Source organism: Peromyscus californicus, unplaced genomic scaffold (genome assembly GCF_007827085.1).
Source record: "Peromyscus californicus insignis strain IS unplaced genomic scaffold, ASM782708v3 Scaffold_5__1_contigs__length_169319896, whole genome shotgun sequence".
NCBI lineage: Eukaryota > Metazoa > Chordata > Mammalia > Rodentia > Cricetidae > Peromyscus > Peromyscus californicus.
The window spans coordinates 84,266,221-84,288,003 of NW_026294573.1; the positions used below are offsets into that span (position 1 = coordinate 84,266,221).

Sequence of the window (21,783 nt, forward strand, 5' to 3'; positions counted from 1 at the left end):
GGCCTAGTTTTCAGCCGCCTTTGACTAGTCACAACCTGGTCTCAAGAGGCAGAAATGAATACTATAAGCACATGTTGACTGCTTCCTGACTCTGGCCAAAACATTAGCCACCAGTGAGCTTCCACTTCCTCCTGAAGACAGGTGCTCTCTTCTAGGTCATGCTTGATTACTCTAAACCTAGAGAAGATGACAACAAGATGCAACTTTCGTTGGATGATAGGGTCATAGGAGGTCATAGGCATGAACTTCTCTCATTTGGCTTTCAGAACACTTGCACGGGAATTAAAATCACCAATTTACTAAAGTTGGAGAAGTGAAATGATGTGCCTGTGATTTGAAATGAAACAGTCAGACTCAATGGCTGTGGAATTATGTTCAGTCCTTGCCTGATTTACTCAATAGTTAGAAAGAAAGCAGTTTAAGAGGAATTCCTCATTGTTAAAGCACCAAGCAGGTGTCAAGAGAAGACTTACAGATTCACATTTGCTCTAGAACTGAAAAATGGTGTGATGGAGCAAGAAGGGCCAGATTAAATGAATTTTGATAATGCTTTTGACATCATTGTCGTGGACAGTCTTCCTTGAGTTCTGTTTTCCATTAATCCCTCAAACAATAATAAAAAAAGAACTATTAAGACATTTCAAAGCTGAGAAAATAGTTCATTATAGAGGTAAATAACTAATCTAAGTTGCCGAACTGAAAAGCAAAGGAGCTGAAATTCAAATTCAGGCAAGATGGTCTGTTGTAGCTGTCCTACTGCCTGTATGCTTAGTGAAAAAGTCACCAAGTTAGCTTAGATCGGAAGATCATTAGATCATCTGTGTGTCTGCTTGTAAACTCACCTTCTTTTTGTTTGAGGACTCCGCGTTCTTACCTCTCTTTTTCCCAAAAGAGCACATACACATAGCATAAAACACAGACACATTTTATGAGAACCCACTCCACAGTGCTCTACAGTCTCTGTGGTGTGAATTTCATCCATCTAGCTAGTTTGCTAGTTTTAGCATGTTAAACAGGAGGCAAGTTTAGATACTGCAAGGCACCCAAATTGGGTTTAAGTCTGATGCTTAGCATGAGAATGGCCCCAGTTCAAATGCTAGCCTTAGTTTAACAGTACTTACCTATGAAAAACCCAGGAAACCAAGAAAGTTTCATGCCATTAAAAATGTCTAATAAATAATTGGAGGGTGATTTCATAGTAAATAAAAGATTGGGTGGTATTTCTGACTATGTGACTTTTAAAAGTCCTTCTATCCATGAAAACATACTAGCTCATGAAAGTGATGGGAAAGGCCAGGTGTATTACCTGGGAGTGACAAGAACAGAAAAGAGACACATGTGTGAAACAGAGGGAACTCAAGCAGGACTCATGTAGTATGGAAATTGGCACCAAGAATTTTTACAAGAGGAAATACATATGAGAAAAAGAGAGTATTACGGTCTAGAAATAGCTATCCTCTTTACCAGTTATATGGCCTTGTGCAATTACTTCACCTTTGCTAGGGGGCATTGGTAAAACACAGCCTGCTTGGTAAGCTGAGATTGGTTTAGACTCTAACATATTGTCATACAGTTAGGAGCATTAAAGTAAAGGGAGTCATAAGTACACATTCATTCATTCATTTATTCATTCATTCAGATATTTCCCTCCAGACTGTGACAATGATACAAATAATACTTTTGTGTGTGTGCTGAGAATACAAAATTTCATTAAAACTGGCCATGGTCCTTGCTGTGTGGTTGGCGTGACAGATACTTATTTAATTAGCACATTAGCTAAAGTTACAAATGTGGTAAGTACTGTCACAATTACCATTTCCATTGAGAGTTAAGTGCGTGTGTGTGTGTGTGTGTGTGTGTGTGTGTGTGTGTGTGTGTGAGTGTGTGTGTGTGTGTGTTGGTTCCCATATTTCTTTTAATTCATTCATTAGGACAATGTTCCTTCACTTTAGACACAAATCACATAAGATCACATCTGCTTGGTTTTCACTTGTAAAATAGTGCAATAAATATTTTTCACTGTTAACATGCTTTCAAGCATGGTAATCCAGTTGAAGATATTATCTTTAAATAAATCCCCTTGGCCTACTCAGTGGTGGCATGGAGGGGGTATGAGTGGCCTTTGCTGGAATTGTTGTGCTTCTTATTCTTCTACCTCTATTATCAAAGCCAAGAAGAGAATGTTAAAGATGGTGATGGTTAGACTTTGTCTGACTCTGCCCTTCCCAATTCCAACAGACTTTTAAAGCTGCCCTTTTCTCTTGGGTAAATGCCTATGCTACAATGCCCAGTGTTAGAGATTTCTCCCAAGACCAGGAACATTGTGATTTCTCTTTTACTGGTTAATGCAGATCTGCCTTACTTATTGTTTTTTTTTGATAATTCACTTCATGAACACTAACTATTAGGAATCCTTGGGGGAAGACTCAGGAAGCTTCCATGCCATCTCATCCTTTGGTCCATGGAAAAAAATGATCAGTTCTTTCCCAGCATCCTCTGGATGTCTTGGAATCCCCTTGCAGTCCTTTCTGCTCTTCTAACACAGGCCACTAGAGTTTCTTTGAAGGTAAACCCTGACCTACTACTGTCTTTCCCAGTTTCCAACAAGTAACAAATTCTCGAAGTAGCACTAGCAAAGGTCCTTTCAAAAAAGTTGGGATCAGTAGATAAAATTCTCTGTATGTCCCTCCTAAGATGCTGGAGACTCCAAACATTGTAAAAGTTCTCTCAAAGAAGATATCCCTGTATCTTTCCTTTATACTCTCTGGGCTCTTTTTGTTTGTTTGTTAGTTCTTGTTTTTGTTTGTTTGTTTGTTTTTGTTCTTTTGCTCTAGCTGACGTTTCCAGAGTTATGAAACTGGTTAAAATTCATTTCATTTTTAAGGTCTGTATCTATGGGCTTGATGTTGGGATCTCACTTCTATTATGTCTTGGTGTGTCAATAGAAATTTCAATTGTAACATCCTGTTACAACAGCGACAATGTAATTATAGGCACCGCAGCACCAACAAACAACAGCAGCTCACAGGGGTTGAGTGTGTAGCCTGTGCCAGGCACCTCATTTAATCCTCACGTGGACTTTTAGTTGTATACTGTCATGTGTAAAGAACACACTGAGGACCAGGGGCTGAGTTAGGCTGATAGGTTCACCTCCAACAACAAAGCAACATAGAACTCGATGACCACATTTCAGGTGGGTTTTCTCCCTTTGTTTCAGATTTCTGTGTGGGTCAGGCCTTGGATTAAACCGCTTTCCTCCATCAGGGCACGCTAGCTCCTCCTAAGAAAGGATTCCATTTCAGTAATTCCTGGGAAGCCGTTGCTGAAGAAAGGCCACTCTTTATGATGTAAACGTCTCACCCTTTTCCCTCCTCCCTTCGTGTTTCTAATTTGAGCTCCTGTCTTCCCTGTGGAGCCTTTAAATGCTTCAAGTAGGAGCCCATTGCTAAAGCAAAGTTTGTCTAACTAGGGAGGCAATGTCCTGCACCATTGCCGAATACTGAACAAACACCCTCGCAGCTCTGACTCTCCCAGAAGCCTTTAGTCTGATGCCTTTGTTTTGTTTTCCGGATGAGGGCAAATGGTGCCATCACCTCCTGCTGAAAAGCTCTGGCTGCTCTCCCAACAAGGAGTTGTCACTTCAACTGAGGCTTTTTTTTTTTTTTTTTTTTTTTTTTTTTTTTTTTTTTTTTGGTGGCAACAAAATAATGCCCAGCAGGAATTTGGGAGCAGAAAAAAGAGAGTTCATTTGGCGGGTTCTCAAATGAATGGGTTGTAGTGTCACTGGGACTGAACTGGGCTTGAAACCAGACATGATCCTATTTTGGAAGCATTGTTCAGTGGGATGGGAAATGTGAACAGAGGGTAAGTCTCTTCAAAATGTTCTTTATCTTTTTTTCCCGTTGAAGAGAGACAGCCTGTTTTAACTCAACTCTCCCATCCTCTCGATGCAAAGGACCACGTGTAAACCCTGAGGTCGAGATACGGGAAGTTAACCAACCGCCTTATCTGTTGGCTTTCCTTTGAAAATATGCATCTTACTCTGAGAAGTGCTTCCATCTCCCTTGTGATTCTTGATTACTTGTCATGTTTCTGACCCCAAATCCTGACCCATGTGTTCAAGGGTGCTCTGAAAGTCGAGGACAGTGGCCAGGGCACACAAGCACACTATGTTTGCAACAAATATTTTTGAAATACTGTTGAAGCCAGGCCTAGTGGTGAGGTCCTGTGATCCTAAGTACTTGGAAGTCTAAGGTAGTTGGATTGCAGTTCTCAGGACTTCCTGGATTACAAAGTAAAATCAAGGCCAATTTGTGTAACTTGTGAGACCCAAACTCAAGACAAAATTTAAAAAGAGTTCAGTGGGAGAGTGCTTGCTTAGCATGAGGGAGGGCCTTTGGATTAATCCCTAGACGTTTAAAAAAAAAAAAAACTTTTAAAATCCTGTTATGGTTCACGAAGTGTGTGAAGTAGATCTGGACATCAGCAAAAACTGATACTGCTTTTCTTTCATGGACTTTATACTTTTGAGACATAAGATATAAAAATCAGGGTTCTATGAGGATCTGTAATAAGAAATTTTAACATACTTTAATGATATAGGAAGTCCAGGGAAATTTTTTTTTCTGAAGTATCAATATTTGAATAAAGATTTGTGTCGTGAACAGAAGTCAGCCAGGAGAAATCAAGGGCCCAGGATAAGATGGAAGGAAGACTTTTGTAGGAAGAGGAGCACAGATGCAGGGTGTATGCGATGAATTTGGAGGTCAATGCAGCTGTTAAAAGGAGAGAGGTGGAGCAGTATGTATGAGAGCTCAAACTGGAGAACAGTGTGTTGTCTAGATCTCATACTGTATGCCCACCCTAAGAGTCTACTCTCTATCTTAAGAGCAGGGAAGTATCGCAGATGCCTTTGAAGCAGGAGACAGCTACATGATTTGCTATTTGGAAAGATGACTTTAGCCACAGGGTGGGGCTGGATCAGAAACTTAGCTTTCACAATTGTAATGTCTACAGAGGAGTCATAAACAGAATGGCTAAAGGTCTTCCCTGCTGTAACTCTCATCTAGATCATAACGTAGGCATGGCACAACCTTTGAGAAAAAAAAAAAAAACATTGTTAAGAATTATGGGTGGGACCTAAAGGTGGGTCTCTTTTCCTATTTTGTTTTCCATTTCCTTACCTGTTAAAAAAATAATATTGGACCAAATGACTGCCAATCACCCTCCTTTTGTAAAGCCAGCTCTTTGGGTCATCTGTTAATTCTACACTGCTGCTGTACTACTGTTTTTAGCCTAAGTTGTTACCTTTTAACCCCACTTACAGAGGATGATGAATGGAAAAAGCTAAAGATTTATTGATCAAAGTAAAGTACCAAAGACTATCGATTATTTGATTGGTAAATGGATAGTTATGTCTTTAACAAGACACCTAGGTATGTTTGTTTGATGAGGGATTTTTTAAAACTCTCAGCACTGAGTAACATTTCTTTCGAAATAAATTATGTGCATAATGGTGTCACTGGGGAGATGCCTTCTATATTTTAATATTTAAGATATTTAGCCAAGAGTGGTGGTACATGAGGACTAACCCCAGCACTCGAGAATCAGAGGAGGAGGAGCATGAGCTCAAAGCCAACCTGAGAAATAGGAGACCTCCTACCTGAAAAGCAAGCAAACAGATAAACTTACCTGGAACACTGATAGTCCTGGGCTTAGCCCTCCAACTTGTAAGAACTAGACAAATAAATAGAAAAGAACAGAAATTCATGTGGTTAATTGGTCACCAATTTTGTTGTTTAATCTCCGAAGGTCATTTTCCTTCATGAGATACCTCTCCTAGTTTATAACAGGAGGGTTATATTCTATAAGAGTTTCTAATGAGTATCCTTTAGTTTGTTGTGTCTTGATTTTGAAAGATGCCCCACTATGTTTTCACTCTTTGGAGAGTAATGGTCCAAATGTATTGATTGATTATTTGTTTGTAATGTTTTACATTTTTGCCTAATCCATCATACTTCTGTGCTTACTAGAGGTAAACCCCATGGATCTGAAACTCAGTGTTCTATTCTGGGTGCTAGAAGTACACATAGGAGTTGCTGAAGATTTCCTGTAAAGAGACTTAAAGCTCATGGTTTTAGCCTTTGTGGATGTAGAGTCCCTAGTGTTCAATTCTACTGGTATGGTCATGTATAATATATAAATGAACGGGCATTCTATTTTCCAATAAAACTTTATTTACAAGAAGTGGAATGGTTTTGCCTCATGCACCATGCTTTTGTAACTTCCAGGGCAGAGTGTGGACTGATCTGTAATATGCTTACTGTTTGGATTTCTTCCTGTTCATCTCTCCAAATGGTTGTTCTCTTCCATGCTCTCCTCCTGTCTGTACACAAGACTCTCTCAGTCTTCCAGCTGCTGGGATGCCTTTTTCACAGCCTTGTTTTGTTTATCATAGTAACTACCCATTTTTAATCCCTCTGAAGCAATGCTTAGCTGGAATTCTCCTAGTCTTCCTCCCCCAGAGCCTTTGATCTGAGGCTCATATGCATTTGCTGACAGCCAGACAGAAAAGGTGGAGCCCGGATCCCAGACCTGAGGGCAGAAAGAGTAATGAATGAAGTCTGAGTTTATTTGTATTTCTACTTGGCAAGCCCATTTCCAGATCATCTGCATGTCACTGCAAGCCAGAGCAAGAGCAGGAGAAATCTCTTACTTTTCCTTCTGACCTTACTGCCTAAGGCTTGCATGGCCACTGAGGTAGGGATTTACCTTCATTTCTCCAGGATTGGTAGAAGCTGCCATCTGGAGGACCATACTCCATCCCTTAGTGTAGGGTCCCTCTGTTTTGGCATTTAGATTGTGCCTTGCACATATTCTAAGTCACTATCCACATAACACATACTGTCACCCTCTAGGTCATACAAACTGCTGTGTATCTTGGAACTTTTCGTATAGCATCAAGCCCCCATTTTTTTTTAATATAAAATCTTATATAGAAAGCCATTCTACTAAGGAAATAAAAGTCGATCTGCTGTATTTGAAGCTGAGAAGTAGGTAGGCATTAGCTCCTATCTATTTAACTCTTGTCCTGTGGAAGCAGGTTGTTGAAGCACTCCCTAGCATTTTATTATCTGTCTGTCTGTCTTTCTGTCTGTCTATCTATCTATTTATTTTTAAAGTCTATGAGTGTTGGTCTGCAAGCATGTGTATGTACCAGACATGTGTCTGGTACTCAGAAAGGCCAGAAGAGAGCTTGTGATCCATTGAAACTGGAGTCACAGATGGTTATGAGCCACTGTGTGGGTACTAGGAACTGAATCTGGGTCCCCTCCAGGAGCAGCAAGTGCCCTTAACTGCTGAACCATCTCTACAGCTCCCACTGTTTTCATCAGGTGTAGTGTCTTTGTATGTGCATGGCATGGGTATGGGGGCAGGAGGACAATGTTGTGGACTTTGTTCTCCCCTTCCACCGTTATGTGGATCCCGGGAATGGAACTCAGGATGTCAGGTTTGTGTGGCAAGCGCTATTTATTATGCACTGAGGCATCTTGCTGGCCTGCTTCTTATGATTTTTTAAGGGATTCTTCAAAAATCTCTGAACTGGATCATCAATGTATTTTCCTCCATTCATAATTTTCCAAGCTCCCTTTATGAGTATCAAACATATCCCAGCATCATGTTAGATACCAAAAATAGACAGGTGACAAAGGCCTCCGTTATCCAAAGTTGGTAATATAATTTAAGAAGTCAGAGAAAATGAAAGGAAAAAAAAAATTAAGGTAAGATCCCCCTGGCAAAGAAAGAGACGTATTTATTTAGATTTGATCATCTGGGACAATAAAGAAACTATTCTTGAGGTAGATTAGAGCATTAATGGATATAAAAGATTTGCAGAGGCAGAAGAGAAAGTCAGGACACGGTGAGCAAAGCCAGAGAGACAGGAACTACAGACCACAACGTAAAGCACAGTAACTTAGTGTGCCCAGGCTACATCCAGGGAGCTCATGACAAAATGGGCAGGATACTAAGTTTCCCAATGGAACAGGTAAGCATCAGAAGAGGAAATAATGCCCATTCCAGACAATTCCATCCATCTCCTTCTGTATCATTTGCTACTTATAACTGATTTCATTGGTTTATTAATCCCATCTCAAACAACTAGTGATCCAAATGCCCAGACATTAAGAGGTTTTTGTTTTTTGTTTTGTTTTTTTTTCCCAAAGCTGCAGAAGTTTTAGCAAGCAGAACTGTTATTTAAATCAAAATTGGCTTGACCCGATGCTCATGCTTCTCTCATTATATTGTTTTATGGAAAATATAAAACTGGAGCACAAACTTAAAAGAAGGGTATAATTTGTGTAAGTTGATGATAGAAGAGAATGTCTGGTTGGGAAAAATATCTTTGAGTATTTACATCTTGCTTGTAGAATCATTTCGTGTGACCTACAAATTTAACATGTGGAAAGTAAGGGATACACAAAACAACAGACTATCTAGTATAAGTAGTACGGCAAGACATCATACTGTCCCCTTAACCATTAGGCCAGTGGTCTTTCCAAAGAAATCGCTTTATTATCTCTGTTCTTTTCTGACCAGCTCCTCAGTAAATGCTCTTTATGGGCCCAGGAATTTAGTCATTTAAAGAATATTGGATTGACCTATGCTACTGCTTATTTTTTATAACCCTCTAGAGACCACGGAGCTGGGTAGCAAAAAGGAACTGAAGTCCATGCCCTTCATCACCTACCTCTCCGGTCTACTGACAGCCCAGATGCTTTCAGATGACCAGCTCATCTCAGGTGTGGAGATTCGATGTGAGGAGAAGGGCCGCTGTCCATCTACCTGTCACCTTTGCCGCCGGCCAGGCAAAGAACAGCTGAGCCCCACACCAGTGCTTCTGGAGATTAACCGTGTGGTACCACTTTACACCCTCATCCAAGACAATGGCACGAAGGAGGTGAGCTTCCCTGGCCCAGACGCCAAGTAAAACCTGACCCACCCTCCTAGCTCCTGACGTTATGGACCCTTTGTCCATGAGGATTATCTTCCTTATCAACAATGACAACATGGTGATTCTGCCACTTATTTACTCATCATTCTATCCTATATAGAAGGTACCTATATAATACCTATACAATACCAAGTACCTGTATAGTACTCCATGGCACTAATGGCAATAACTAATAAATCCGCAAATCTTAGTGTCCCAACGCAGTATTACTTTATTTGTGCAAAATCCCAAATTGATGCTTTTGGTTAATAGGTGACTTTGCTCTGAGAGGTGGTTTGGGGCTATAGCCTGGTACACTTTTGTACCATTAACCTGACATTGCTAAGGTCACTGTTGAAGAATAGAATTTGGGGGGTCATATGTCAAAGCTTTCAAAGACTTTGAAGGCTGCAAATGTCAATTCCAATCCCTTGAATTATAGCAACTCAGTCATTCTCTACATCTGTCTACAACAGAGACAGAGAAATGCATTTTACCTGAGGAACCTACAGGAAGAATCCATGGTAAAATTGGTAAAAACCTAACAATGCTTGCCTCATTACTTTCAAGTCTACAATATACTTAAAAATATTGATCCATATGAAATTGCTCATGTTTGACCAATTTTTTGTTACATGATGACAGTTCTATATGATTGATCCTGCAGAGAAAACCTCACAGATGTTGTATTTTTCTCATATTCACTCCCCTGTAGAACTTACATGCTTAACAATGAAATGACACTACCTCTGTGTCTCTTACTTCTTAATTACAGCATATCAGTACTTGGAAGAGGCCATATGACCTATTTGGTTCACTGATCTACAAACTTATTTTCATAGAACACCTTTTTTTTGATACTTACAATTTAATTGGAGTTTAAAAGTGGGCTGGCAAGATTCATATCTCAGCAGGTACCCAGAAGAAGAGAATGAAAAAGCAGGGGAAAGAGCATGCCATTTGAGTTGAGCCACCATGGAGGTCATACACATGATGGCAGCTATATGGTGGGGAGGGGAGATTCAGAGAAAGAGCAAATCCCAAAGCATTAGGGAAATCATGCTGAGGGAAAAAAAGAGAAATAGCTAAGGAGAAGACATGCTTTTCTGAATAATTCAGGAAAACAGGCAAAATTACAAAGCTTGAGTGGCCATGGCTCTGGAAGCTACAGTGCTAGGGGAGGGAATTTGAGGAAGTGAAAGTACATCATCTCAGTAAAGGGAACGTTGTTCCCTTTAATAGTATAAGATAAACCTGCCTTCCTAGAGAAAATCTAACCTTCCTGAGGGGTGGTCCCCTGGCCACATGATTGGCTAGACCATCTGGAATGTTAATTCGTGAATTGAACAGTTTTTTTAAACACAACATTTCAGGAACCACAGTCCCATAAATCAGGAATAGTGACAGTATTATACTTCGATGAGGAAGATGAAAGTCGGTAAAGCATACGCCAGTTAATCCCCATTCTTCTCTCTGTGGTGACTCCTAGGCCACTGAAGAAGTTGATTGGTAGACAAAAAGAACTCCATGGTGTATGTTTGTCTTCCACAGCACAGTACCAGGCTAATAGGTAGAAGGTGGCATAGATGCTTAGAGGGCTTTTTCGAGGGCAGAAAAGGGATGCAAGTAAGAGTGTGAGTAGAATATCAGGTCAACGACCTGAAAAAGTCTGAGCTCTACATAGATTTAGAAAGCATTTCTCATGGTTAAGGCCAAGAGATAGAAGGAGATCCAGGTGAGTCCAAAGAGGTTGAAAGGAGTGTGATCATTTGGGATGATGCAAGGTTGGAATTCATGGACTAATTTTAGAGCAATGAGGTATTAGAAATGTATGATTAGCAGGAAGTTGGTAGGATTGGATTTGTGTCACAGATTGATCCCTGTGTAAACAGCCCATATTACCATCAATGGTAGAGCTGTCATGTAATGTAACAAAGTAGACACTTAAAGAGCTCCAAATTAATCAACTATAGTGACGTTTTTCAATGTGATATGAATGAACATTGCATGAAGTAAGGAAAATATATTCCAAAGATAGATTTCTATATAACACATACCCTTTCTCCATTTGTAAGTTAAAGCAAACATATACCTCATCAGTTCAAATGTACTTCCTTTTGTGATTAAATATAGCATGGTATGACTGTATTCAAAATCAAACAAAGAAATAGCAAATATAAGCATGATGATAATCTTGAGTTGGCAAAGTTATGAAATGGTATGAGGAAACAAATATATGTTCTTAGACAAGTTTATAACTTGCATTTTTGTTGGTAGATTTATTGGAGTTTTTGATGACATTAAAACTGACTTGTGTCTTAAATAACTGAATAAGTAAATGTATCCTTACATGACATTGTAATGATCTTGAGTTTATAACCAAGCATCATATATCATGTGTAGTCTAATTCCATAAGTGCACTGAAGACCATCAAACTAACTGTGGTTGTGTGAATGAGTAGTCCCCCACTAGTTTTAGGCATTTGAGTGCTTGGTTCTCAGTTAATGACTGTCTGGGAAGGATTAGTATCGGTGGCCTTGCTGGAGGAAGTACATCAGGGGAGAGGTACCAGACTTTGAAGTGTCAATTGACTTGTGCCATTTCCAGAATGTTCTTTTCCTTCCACTCTTAGTTCTGGCTGCTGCCATGTCTTTGCTATGATAGCATGGACTCTAACCCTCTGAAACCATAGGTCAATGAAATATTTTCTTTTTTAAGTTGCCTTGGCCATGGTGTTTCGTTACGGCAATAGAAAAGCAACTAATACACTACCAAAGACCAACAATCAAACAACACAGGTGTTTTTGTATACCTCTGCCTATAGATAACCTATAGTAATCTGGTTTCAGATCAAGGAACTATAAAAGTGGAAACAGCGATGCCTGTGAAGAAACCCTTGCACTTTCTGATGAGCAACACAGGTGGTCTAATGGGTGTTGTGTCAGCATACTGGTACCTATGCAGGATTGTCTCTCTAGGATTTCATGAGTGAAGCTGTGAATATCTCGTTTACTGCTCTGTGAATATTTCCCATTGGATGCCTCTGTAGGTCAAACTTTCTTCATCTGCATTGTGGTACAGTACAAGCTAAGCTGTGCAGCCTTTACAGCATGTTCTTAGTATATGTGTGCAGTTGAGATGTTTTGGGTTTCTTTTTTTGCCTTAAGATCAAGAATCCCCTGTGTCTGGATTTTATGCCTGCTTTGCTTAGCGTTGTTGAAATGCTCGATGTTTTGTATTTCTAAATTTCTAATGTAAAGTATTACTAAAATCAATTCATGGTACACTAGAGAATCTCAAGTTTGGGAAAGTGGTCACTAGATGTCACTGTGCTCCTTGTAAGAGACCTGATAAGCTGCAAGGACTAGTTATTCATTTATTAGTTCAGTAAATACTTTTTAGTGCACTCTTTATTTCTAGTACCATGAGAAATGAAGAGTAGGACAAATAGATGTGGTCTCCACATGCCCCAATTCTGGGAATCTAATCCAGCTCCTTATGTATAATCTGTAAGAACTGTAACACTGAACAACTCCCATTGTCGCTACATGGTCTTTAAGTTCATGGGATCTGCAGACTTGTGGAGAAGACAGATATTCATGAAGCAGTCATATAGTGAAGTCAGACTGTATAAAGTGCCAGAGACAAGTCTCAGCTGGTGGGTTGAAAGTGCATGCCAAGGAACTTTGTGGGATCTGAGAAGGCTTCTCTGAGGAAATGACATTTAAACCAAGTCCTTGTCATTAGCTACATAAACTGAATATGGAGAACTGGGCTTGTTGGAGGAGACAGAGCACAAAGACATTCCAGATTGGAGATCCAGGTCTAGGGAAGACTTGATGGCAAATACACTTTATTTTAGGAACTGAATGAGAACCAGTGTGGCTGGTGTCAAAACTGAAAGGTTTCAGTGAAGAGTTCAGGCAGAGTTGTGACAACTATAGAGAGGAAGAATTTGCTTCCAAAGTAACAATGAACCTTCGAGAGTTGAGGCTAGAGAGGCAAGCATGGCTGCTGTCTCCTTAGCACCATGATTTTTCCTCTTAGAGATTCCTGCAGGAAAGGTTACTACACTTAAGTTCCTCTAAGCCTCCAGTTCTTCTTGCCTCTCCCTGAATCAAATGACAGGCTTTTCTTAAGTGTCATGGCAGCCCAAGGACTGAGGTGCATCAGATATTCTCAAGAGATGCAGACTGTAGTCAGAATATGTGGAAGAACCCCGCTGCCTATCCTCAAATGATACTGACCAAGGGAAACATGGCCATCCAAGAAGGCTGATGTGATAGTTTTCACTTGGCATTTGCTTTCCCATTTCTGACTTAATCTTCTATCACACTTCTTCTATGGCTTCTCCCTCTCTTCACCATTTCTGATGTTGAAGAGGGACTGTGTAGATAAAACACTAAAAGGCCTAAATTCCATGTTGGGTGTCATGACTGTACAACCTCATCTGATTCCCTTAGAAGTAGGTATTATAAGATCACATCTCACAGATGTATAAACTGAAGTTTGCAAATATCACTGAGAATTACACAGTAACTAGGGGTAGAGGCAAGATTCCAAGTCAAGCAAGAATAGAACAGAGCCTACACTATCTGCTTCTATGAAGACAAAGTTTCCTGTGGGAAACTCAGAACAACATTATTTTTATCTCATTAAATCTGTCTTCTTTTTCTGGTAGGAAAAGTAAATCCCTACAGGGCAAAGGACTTGCCAGGACCTTGCTGTGATTCAGAACCCAAGTCCCCCTGCTCTAGTCTTGACCTTCTAGTATTTTATCTATGAGATTCAGAACAGTGTGACCATTTCCTGTGCTTGCTTTGATACCTCCTCTTCTAGCTAATACCTGATGATTTTGTTGATGCCTAAACTGAACGTTGTGTTCAAGTCAGAGTCACAATTTGTATGAGACATCTCATTGGTTGACTGAATTATAGGTGGAGTGTGACTTATCTGAGAGTGTCCTGACAACCATAATAAGATCTGGATGTTAAGATCTGGATGTTTTGGGGGGGTCTGTTGGATACTACCTCTTTGGGTGACTGGGGGTCTCTTAGGATCAATTCCAATGAACATGTTAGAAAAGATGATACCAAGAAGCAAATCTTCTTTTTCCCCCTTTTCATTTTCCTTTTTTTTTTTTTTTTTTTTTTTTTTTGGTTTTTTGAGACAGGGTTTCTCTTTGTAGCCTTGGCTGGCTGTCCTGGAACTATCTCTGTACACCAGGCTAGCCTCAATCTAATAGATCTGCCTGTCTCTGCCTCCAAAGTTCTGGGAGTAAAGGTCTGTGCTGCCACTACCTGGCAAAAAAAAAAAAAGAATATTTCATGCTATGATTTTTGAACAAGTAAAATGTTTTTTTTTTTAAAAAAAGGTCTTTGCAATGGAGAATTTGATTAATGCATAATTCTCCTCCCTCTACCTGCTAAATGGCCCATACAAAGCCCAAAGTCATGGATCTTGGCTTGGAACAACTGCTACTTAAGTGTACTAGACTTGGTGTGGTTGCTAATTTAGCCTTTCGGTGAAGTAGAGTCTCCAAGCGGGGAAGACAGGAGTGTCACAGTGAAAAGCCAGACAGCTGGATTTGAGTCCCACATCTAGCATTTCCTGTCTATGTAACCTTTCTTTTACTCATTTGTAGAGTTACAATTATAATATCCATTTCAGGGCTGGATGTTTTGTTTGGGTGAAGTATACAGTTGAAACACCAGGGGTCTAAATTAAGCATTCTCCTTCATTGTTATATGCCATCACATGGACTTCCATTGTCTAGATCTGGTCTCTGTTTATATGAATGAGAAGAAATACAAGCTAATTTTATCCAAAGTTCCCTTTTGGATTATGATAAAGTCATGCCTTGTTCCTCCCCCTCCTCCCCCTCCTCCTCCTCCTTCTCTTCTTCTTCTTCTTTTTCTTCTTTTTTTTTTTATTTTTCAAGGCAAGATTTCTCTGTGTAGCCCTAGCTGTCCTGTAGACCAAGCTGGCCTTAAACGCACAGATCTGCCTGCCTCTGCCTCCCAAATGCTGGGATTAAAGGCATGAGCCACCACTGCCTGGCTTAATTTCTTCTTTTTAAAACTTGTTTATTCAGTGTTGTTTGATAAAGTTTGTTTTATGTACTTCAAATGTATACATGTAATCCACATTCAGCACACCTCTCCTTATATATCATCAATCTCAATAGTGAAAATACCCTGTTTTTTTTCCCCTCATAATCAATTAGAGCATATCAAGATCATGGTCTCCTCTAAGAAGTTATAGGAAAGTAGCTTCTGTTATCTATTGCTATGTACCCAATATTGTGAACATTTTTATAATTCAAAATAAAAAGCACAGATATAAGATTTTGAATAACCAAAATTTTAAAAAACAAAAATATTAAAAATAATTAATATCCCAAGAAGACTGATAAGTAATAACAGAAACTGAACACCATCAATCATTAGGGAAATGAAAATCAGAACCAAAGTAAAATGCTCCCTTACCCTCAGTAGAATGACAAATGACAGACAGACATTTTGAAGCAACAGAGAAATTTGGAGGCAACACACACTAACTATGAAACCAAATATAAAGGAAATCTAATCACCTACAACTTACTTCCCCCACGGAGGCAGTGCTGATTTTACTTCTCAAATTTAGTAATGAGAAGAAAAAGATGTGATTATCTTATACCCCATCCCAGTGGAAATCCATTTACTTGCTGAGATGTATTAAAATCTTATTCTGTCCATCTTACAGGCTAACCTCTTCATTTTACAACTAGTAAAACCAAGGCCTAGACATGAAGAGTAACCTTACTTGGGCTGTATCTCAAAGATATCTTTGTTTCTCTGAAACTCAGTCTCCTCATCTGCGAAGTGGGTGCGGATAACTTTACCCTCAGAGGTCTCATGTACAATAATTAAGAGACCATGTGATAGGATTTTGAAGGCTGTGAAATACTTAAGATCTGATGATTCACTTCCAGTCCTGTGAGCATTTTTTTTTCGTCTTGCCATAGGAAAAAAAAATCACATGTAATTTTGGTCTTGTTGTGGTTGTTTGACCTTCCTGCAGATCTTTATTCTCTGCCAAGAACACTTATTTGCTTGATTCCATTTCTTGGCTCAAACTGAGGAGAAAACTATGATTAACTTTTAAAAAGAAATTAATGAAGTCTCTTCTACCTCAGCTATTACCACCACATGAATGATGTACCACAACTACCACCATCACTACAAAAATGACAGCTGCTGTTATCTCCACCATCACTTTGCCACCACCACCAAAGATACCACAGCCACCATTACCACAAGAGTGACCACAATCATTACATCACTAACTACCACCCTTACCATCATCAACGCACAGCAATCATTACTGCTATCACCACCACCATTACCATCACCACAACAATGATCACACATAACTTCACTACCACTATCACCACAACAATGATTACAACAATAACTTGACCACAATTACCACCATAACACTTACCACCACCAATCATCAATATTGTCATCACCATCAATACCACTACCACAGCCATCACCACCTTAAATAATGACCGCCACCACTCATGGTATCACTAGCATTAGTGTGCCATTAGCACCACTACAACTACTTCTACCACCATCCCTATCATTACTGCCCTTAGCACAGGTACCAGCACCACCATCACTGTACAACTACCACCATCACTATTATTATCAATGGCCATTACCATCAGCCCATCACAGTCACTGTGCCATCATCACGACAGCCTTGTCTCAATCGTGTTCTTGTGTAATGTACTTACTATGTGCCAGATACTGTGCTGGAAATTGTGACACCGGAAGCATTAGGATGGAGACTGTGACTTCAAGGATCTCACAGTCTAGTGGATAAAGCAGCTATAATCACTTGCATATGCTATATTAAGGCATGACTTATTTTTTAAACAATGAAATAAGCATTCCAAATGCATTAAAAGACAGTGAGATGCTTTGGCTGGGTGGATCAGGAAAATATTCCAGGAAACTGAAGGTACATAGAGGCAAGTAGTAAATATATCGAATAGCTTGGGGTAGGTTTATTGATGATGAAGTTAATAATGTCATACATACACACACACACACACACACACACACACATAATGTTATACATACATAGATACACACATGTACATATACTCACACACACATATATATATAGTGTCACACCTTTACATTGATCCAATGTTTTAAATGGCTCCAGATATCTTACACAGACCCTACATTCCTCAATGTAACACTCCAAGTTACCCTCAACTCAGTACCTCACTTCCAGGTACTGGGCTTCAACTTATCAGGGAAATTACTATTATTACTCCGATTTGACAGATAAGAATATTGAAGTCCAGAGAAATGTACACTAACGTGTGTATTTTGCCAAACGTAGAGGCAGTGGAAGATGATGCCCCTGCCAAGTGCCAATCCAGCCTGTTTTCTATTTTTGCAAACAATGTTTTTGTTAATATACTCATATCTGTTGTTGATTTCCTGCTAAAGTGGCAGGGTTAAGTCATAACCACAGAAAACACTATGGTTTTTTGATAATTCCCAAACTGTTTTTGATAATTGGTAACTATGATAATTCCCAAACACCCCCTCTAGGACTTAACATAAAATATTTATAAAACCATTATCTGTACTAAAATGATATTGGAAGGAAGGTGAGAGGAGTATATCAATGAATCAGTGAGTAGAGGCACTTGTCGTTAAGACCGATGACCCAAGTTTAATGCCTGGGACCCACATGATGGAAGGAGAGAGCTGACTCGGGCAAGTTGTCCTCTGACCTCCATACATGTGCTATTGTGAATGTGTGCCCAGCCACACACACACAAACAAATGTAATAAAATAGTATGTGACAAACATACAGAGTAGAAAAGAAAGAAATATTGATAATAATTAACACCAAATGTGTGTCTAATACTTTAAAATTATGTTATGTGTATTAACATTCTTCCTTACTCTTTTTCCCCCACAGCACATTTAAAGAATGCACTATTATGCTAATTTCAAAAATGGAAAAATTAAAAACCCTGAGGTTTAGAGTTAAATGAATTCTCTGCGATCATACAGCTATTGAATTGAAGAGTGAGAATTGGAACCCAAGATGGCTAATTGAAAGTTAAGGATTTGGGCTGGATAGATAGACCAACAGTTTAGAGTATACTGCTCTTACAGGAGACCTGAGTTTGCTCCCTAGTATCTGCATTGAGAGCCTTACAACTGCCTATAATTCCAGACCCACAAAATCTGAACTCTTCATAAAGACTCCACGGGAACCAGAACCCCCATGCACATACCCACACAAAGACACACACAACTACCCAAAATTTACTAAAGTAATAAAAATTAAAAAGGAACTTAAGAATTTAAAGCCAAGATTCTTGAGTCTAATATTTACATATTTAATAAGTCACTATTTGAATAGTTGTAAAAGACTCAGGATAGTGTAAGGGTACTTGTTGATAAGAAGGGTTCCAGTGGCAGAGGAAATGGAGGCGAATATGACTAAACTTTACTATATATATGTGGAAAACTGTCCATTGAAAATGGGAAAACAGTAAAAGGATTGTGTAGAAGGCTGAGTTGTGGGTAAATTTGAATGCTGTGCGGTGGTGGCGCACGCCTTTAATCCCAGCACTTGGGAGGCAGAGCCAGGCGGATATCTGTGAGTTCGAGGCCAGCCTGGGCTACCAAGTGAGTTCCAGGAAAGGCGCAAAGCTACACAGAGAAACCCTGTCTCGAAAAACCAAAAAAAAAAAAAAAAAAAAAAAAAAATTGAATGCTGTGTTAAGGAATCCAGGGTCTGAAAGCTGTATGGAGTACTTTAAGATTGAGTCAATTGAAAGGTGTGACTAGCGTGATGATACTTTATTTGTGCTGAAATGTGATATTTTGTTTGTATGTTAATAAATAAAGTTGCCTGGAGATCAGAGGTCAAATAGCCATAAACAGAAGTCAGGCAGTGGTAGCCCATACCTGATTCGATCACATGACAGGCAGAGTCTCTGTGTGGTCACGGACACAGCCAAGTATGGTGACACGAGCCTTTAATCCTAGTACCAACCATAGAGACCTGGAGGTCTGTATAGACAGGCAGTGATGAGGAAGTCATGTGGCTGGGCTTAGAACTATTGAGAAGGCAGAATAGGAAGGCAATAAAAACACAGGTTACACAGGAAGAAGCTCGCTGTGGAAGCTACTGCTGGTGGTAAGCTAAGGCTAGTCATGGCTATTGCTCTGATCTCTTCAGCTGTTGCCTCTGTATTTGGCTCTGTGTTTCTTATTTAATAAGACTGTTTAGAAATTCGTCTACAGACTAGATGTGAAAGTTAGGCTAAATACTACAGCAATACCGGATATGAATTTCAAAGGCCAGATCTACTTTTAGAGCAGTGCTATTAATTTGATATTTCTATATCTTTGACTGTAAAAGGTTTTTGGATCATCACAAAATGTGTGTGTGTGTGTGTGTGTGTGTGTGTGTGTGTGTGTGTGTGTGTGTGTGTTTTCATGTGTGTGGGGCTGTAAGTATCTATGGAGGTATGTGTGCATGAATGAGTGTATGTCCTTGTAGAGGTCAGAAAATAACCTTGAGTGTCATTCCTCAACACTGCCTACCTTTTAGCTTTTCTCACTAGTCTAGAACTTCGCAGGTAGGGTAGGCTGGCTGGCTAGCAAGCCCCAGGAATCCATCTGTTTCTGTCTTCTCAGATCTGGAATTATAAGCACATTACCGTGCCTGGATTTTGTTTTAAACATGGATTCTAGGGATCAAACTCATGTCTTCCTGCTTGCAAGGCAAGCACTTTACCAGCTGAGCCATCTCCCTAGCCCAGAATTATGCATTTTTATTCTTGTTTTTCCTAGGAAAGAGATCCATGGCATCAGCAACTTCCCTGACTGTTCTTCTCTCAAAAGTTAGAACATTCAAATAAGTAGATCAATTAGTAGGGAGAACCGCAGCAGATGTCTGCTTTTGTGATGTTTGGGGAGAGTGGAAATCCAGTTCAATTCATTTTAGTAAATATTGACCAAGGATCTCTTAGGTGTCAGGTACTGTTCCAAGTACTTGGGATACAGAGAGCAAAGTGGATATATATCTCCATCATCTGGAAGCTTTATTTCTACTAGAATATATACAAGGAAGAGGAAATAAGCAATTTAATAAATAATATGAACAGGTAGTTAAAAAGAGTATGAATAAGAGAGATGTATAAGTGTAGTTGAGGACAGAGTTCTGGATCTTAGATATCTCAAAGAGGATCACAATCACTGGAATGATATGGAATAAAAAAATGCAGATTCATGTCCTCTTTAATCAATTATGTTTCTCTAAGAGCTGAGAACCTGCCTTTCTCTGAGTTTCCCAGGTTCCTTCTAACACTATACTTGATATTCTTGGATCAAAATTTTGCTTCATATATCTTTGCCATTTTGAAACTTATACAAAGAATTCTTTGTTTTACAGATTAAGAAAGTCAAATGCTTCTTACAATCTAGCTTAAATCTTCCCTGCTATTATGGGCCACTTCTTCTCCATCTCAGATTCTGAGAAGGAGGTTAGTTGGCTAAGAGTCAGCCTGTCAGGCAATCCTTGGCAGCAGGAAAGATCAAAGAAAAGGAGGGGAGTAATCACGTATTGCTCAACACACACACACGGTCAATTACAAAAGAGGAACTTAATGCTTGGCTTGCCTACTTACAAAACTGGAAAAGGAAGCTCTTTCATGGTGCTAGAAGATTACCAAGTTCAAAATAAAACATGCAGAACACAAAGTATTAGCAAATGCAAATGTAGGACAATTTGATGGGGCATTGGATTTCACTATTAAAAGTAGTAAGTAGAACAACGAGCTATCTCCTCTCTGCACTTTAACAATAACAGGTATTTACTAGCAGTGTCACGGGGCCAGGAGCCCAGCTAAAACACTGGATGCACTTAGCTCATTGAGCCCTCCCATCAACTTCATATGCACATAACATCATTATCTTTCTTTTCCCAATGTGAAAAACAGAAGCAGTGAGAAGTTTAATCTCTCGATCCTAGCTGGTAGGATTTGTCCTCAGCACCTGGTTGCTTCTTATTTTGCCTGATTTTTCCTTCCAGATTTTACAATAAAGTGTAATAAATGGTTGCCTATCATGTACTAAAAACATTATCACTTCATTCTGTTTACCATTTTCAGCTACCATCTCTTCTTTACTTATTGGCCAGATTCTGGAAAAGTGAACTACATCCGTCTGCATTGATTCATCTTCATTGACTCTGGCTCATTGCAGTTACTCAGCTTCTCCCATTTGTATCCCTGGCAGACTTCTGTGCTTCATCTGCCATGAGAGGCCTCATCTGTCTTCTCATGGTGCTTTCCATCTCAGTATTCATTATCCTGAAGCCAAGGGAACATCCACCATTCATGTTGTTCCTTTCTAGCTTCTGTATCCCTCCTTACCCACAACCCATTAACAGATCCTGTAGATTTGCCTTCTTCTTAAGGACTTCCCAAATGTGTTCATTTGATCCAGCCTGAACCAAGTCTTTCCTGTGCTATTGCCTCCTAATAACTAACTATGATTCTGTCCCTTCAAATACACCCCTTAGCATGTAGTCAAATTGATATTTTCAAACTAGGTCTCTCACACAGTTTTCCTGATTAGATTCCTTACTGATTTTTAGTTGCTTTTAGGATCCAGACCAAAGTCATCATCATGACCCATGAGGGGCTGTGGAGCTGGACATTCCTACACTTACCCCTTCCTTGTTGCCTTG

General features: G+C 39.5%; 1 protein-coding gene across 5 annotated transcripts in view; it reads left to right on the plus strand.

Moving 5' to 3' along the window:
* Positions 1 to 21,783, plus strand: part of Astn2 (astrotactin 2) — a 947,200-nt gene that overhangs the window by 736,911 nt on the left and 188,506 nt on the right. For all 5 annotated transcript variants that reach the window (XM_052714946.1, XM_052714945.1, XM_052714947.1 and 2 more), the window contains one exon: positions 8,694 to 8,959. In XM_052714946.1, the coding sequence (XP_052570906.1) occupies positions 8,694 to 8,959 (266 nt within the window). The remainder of the gene's footprint in view (positions 1 to 8,693; positions 8,960 to 21,783) is intronic.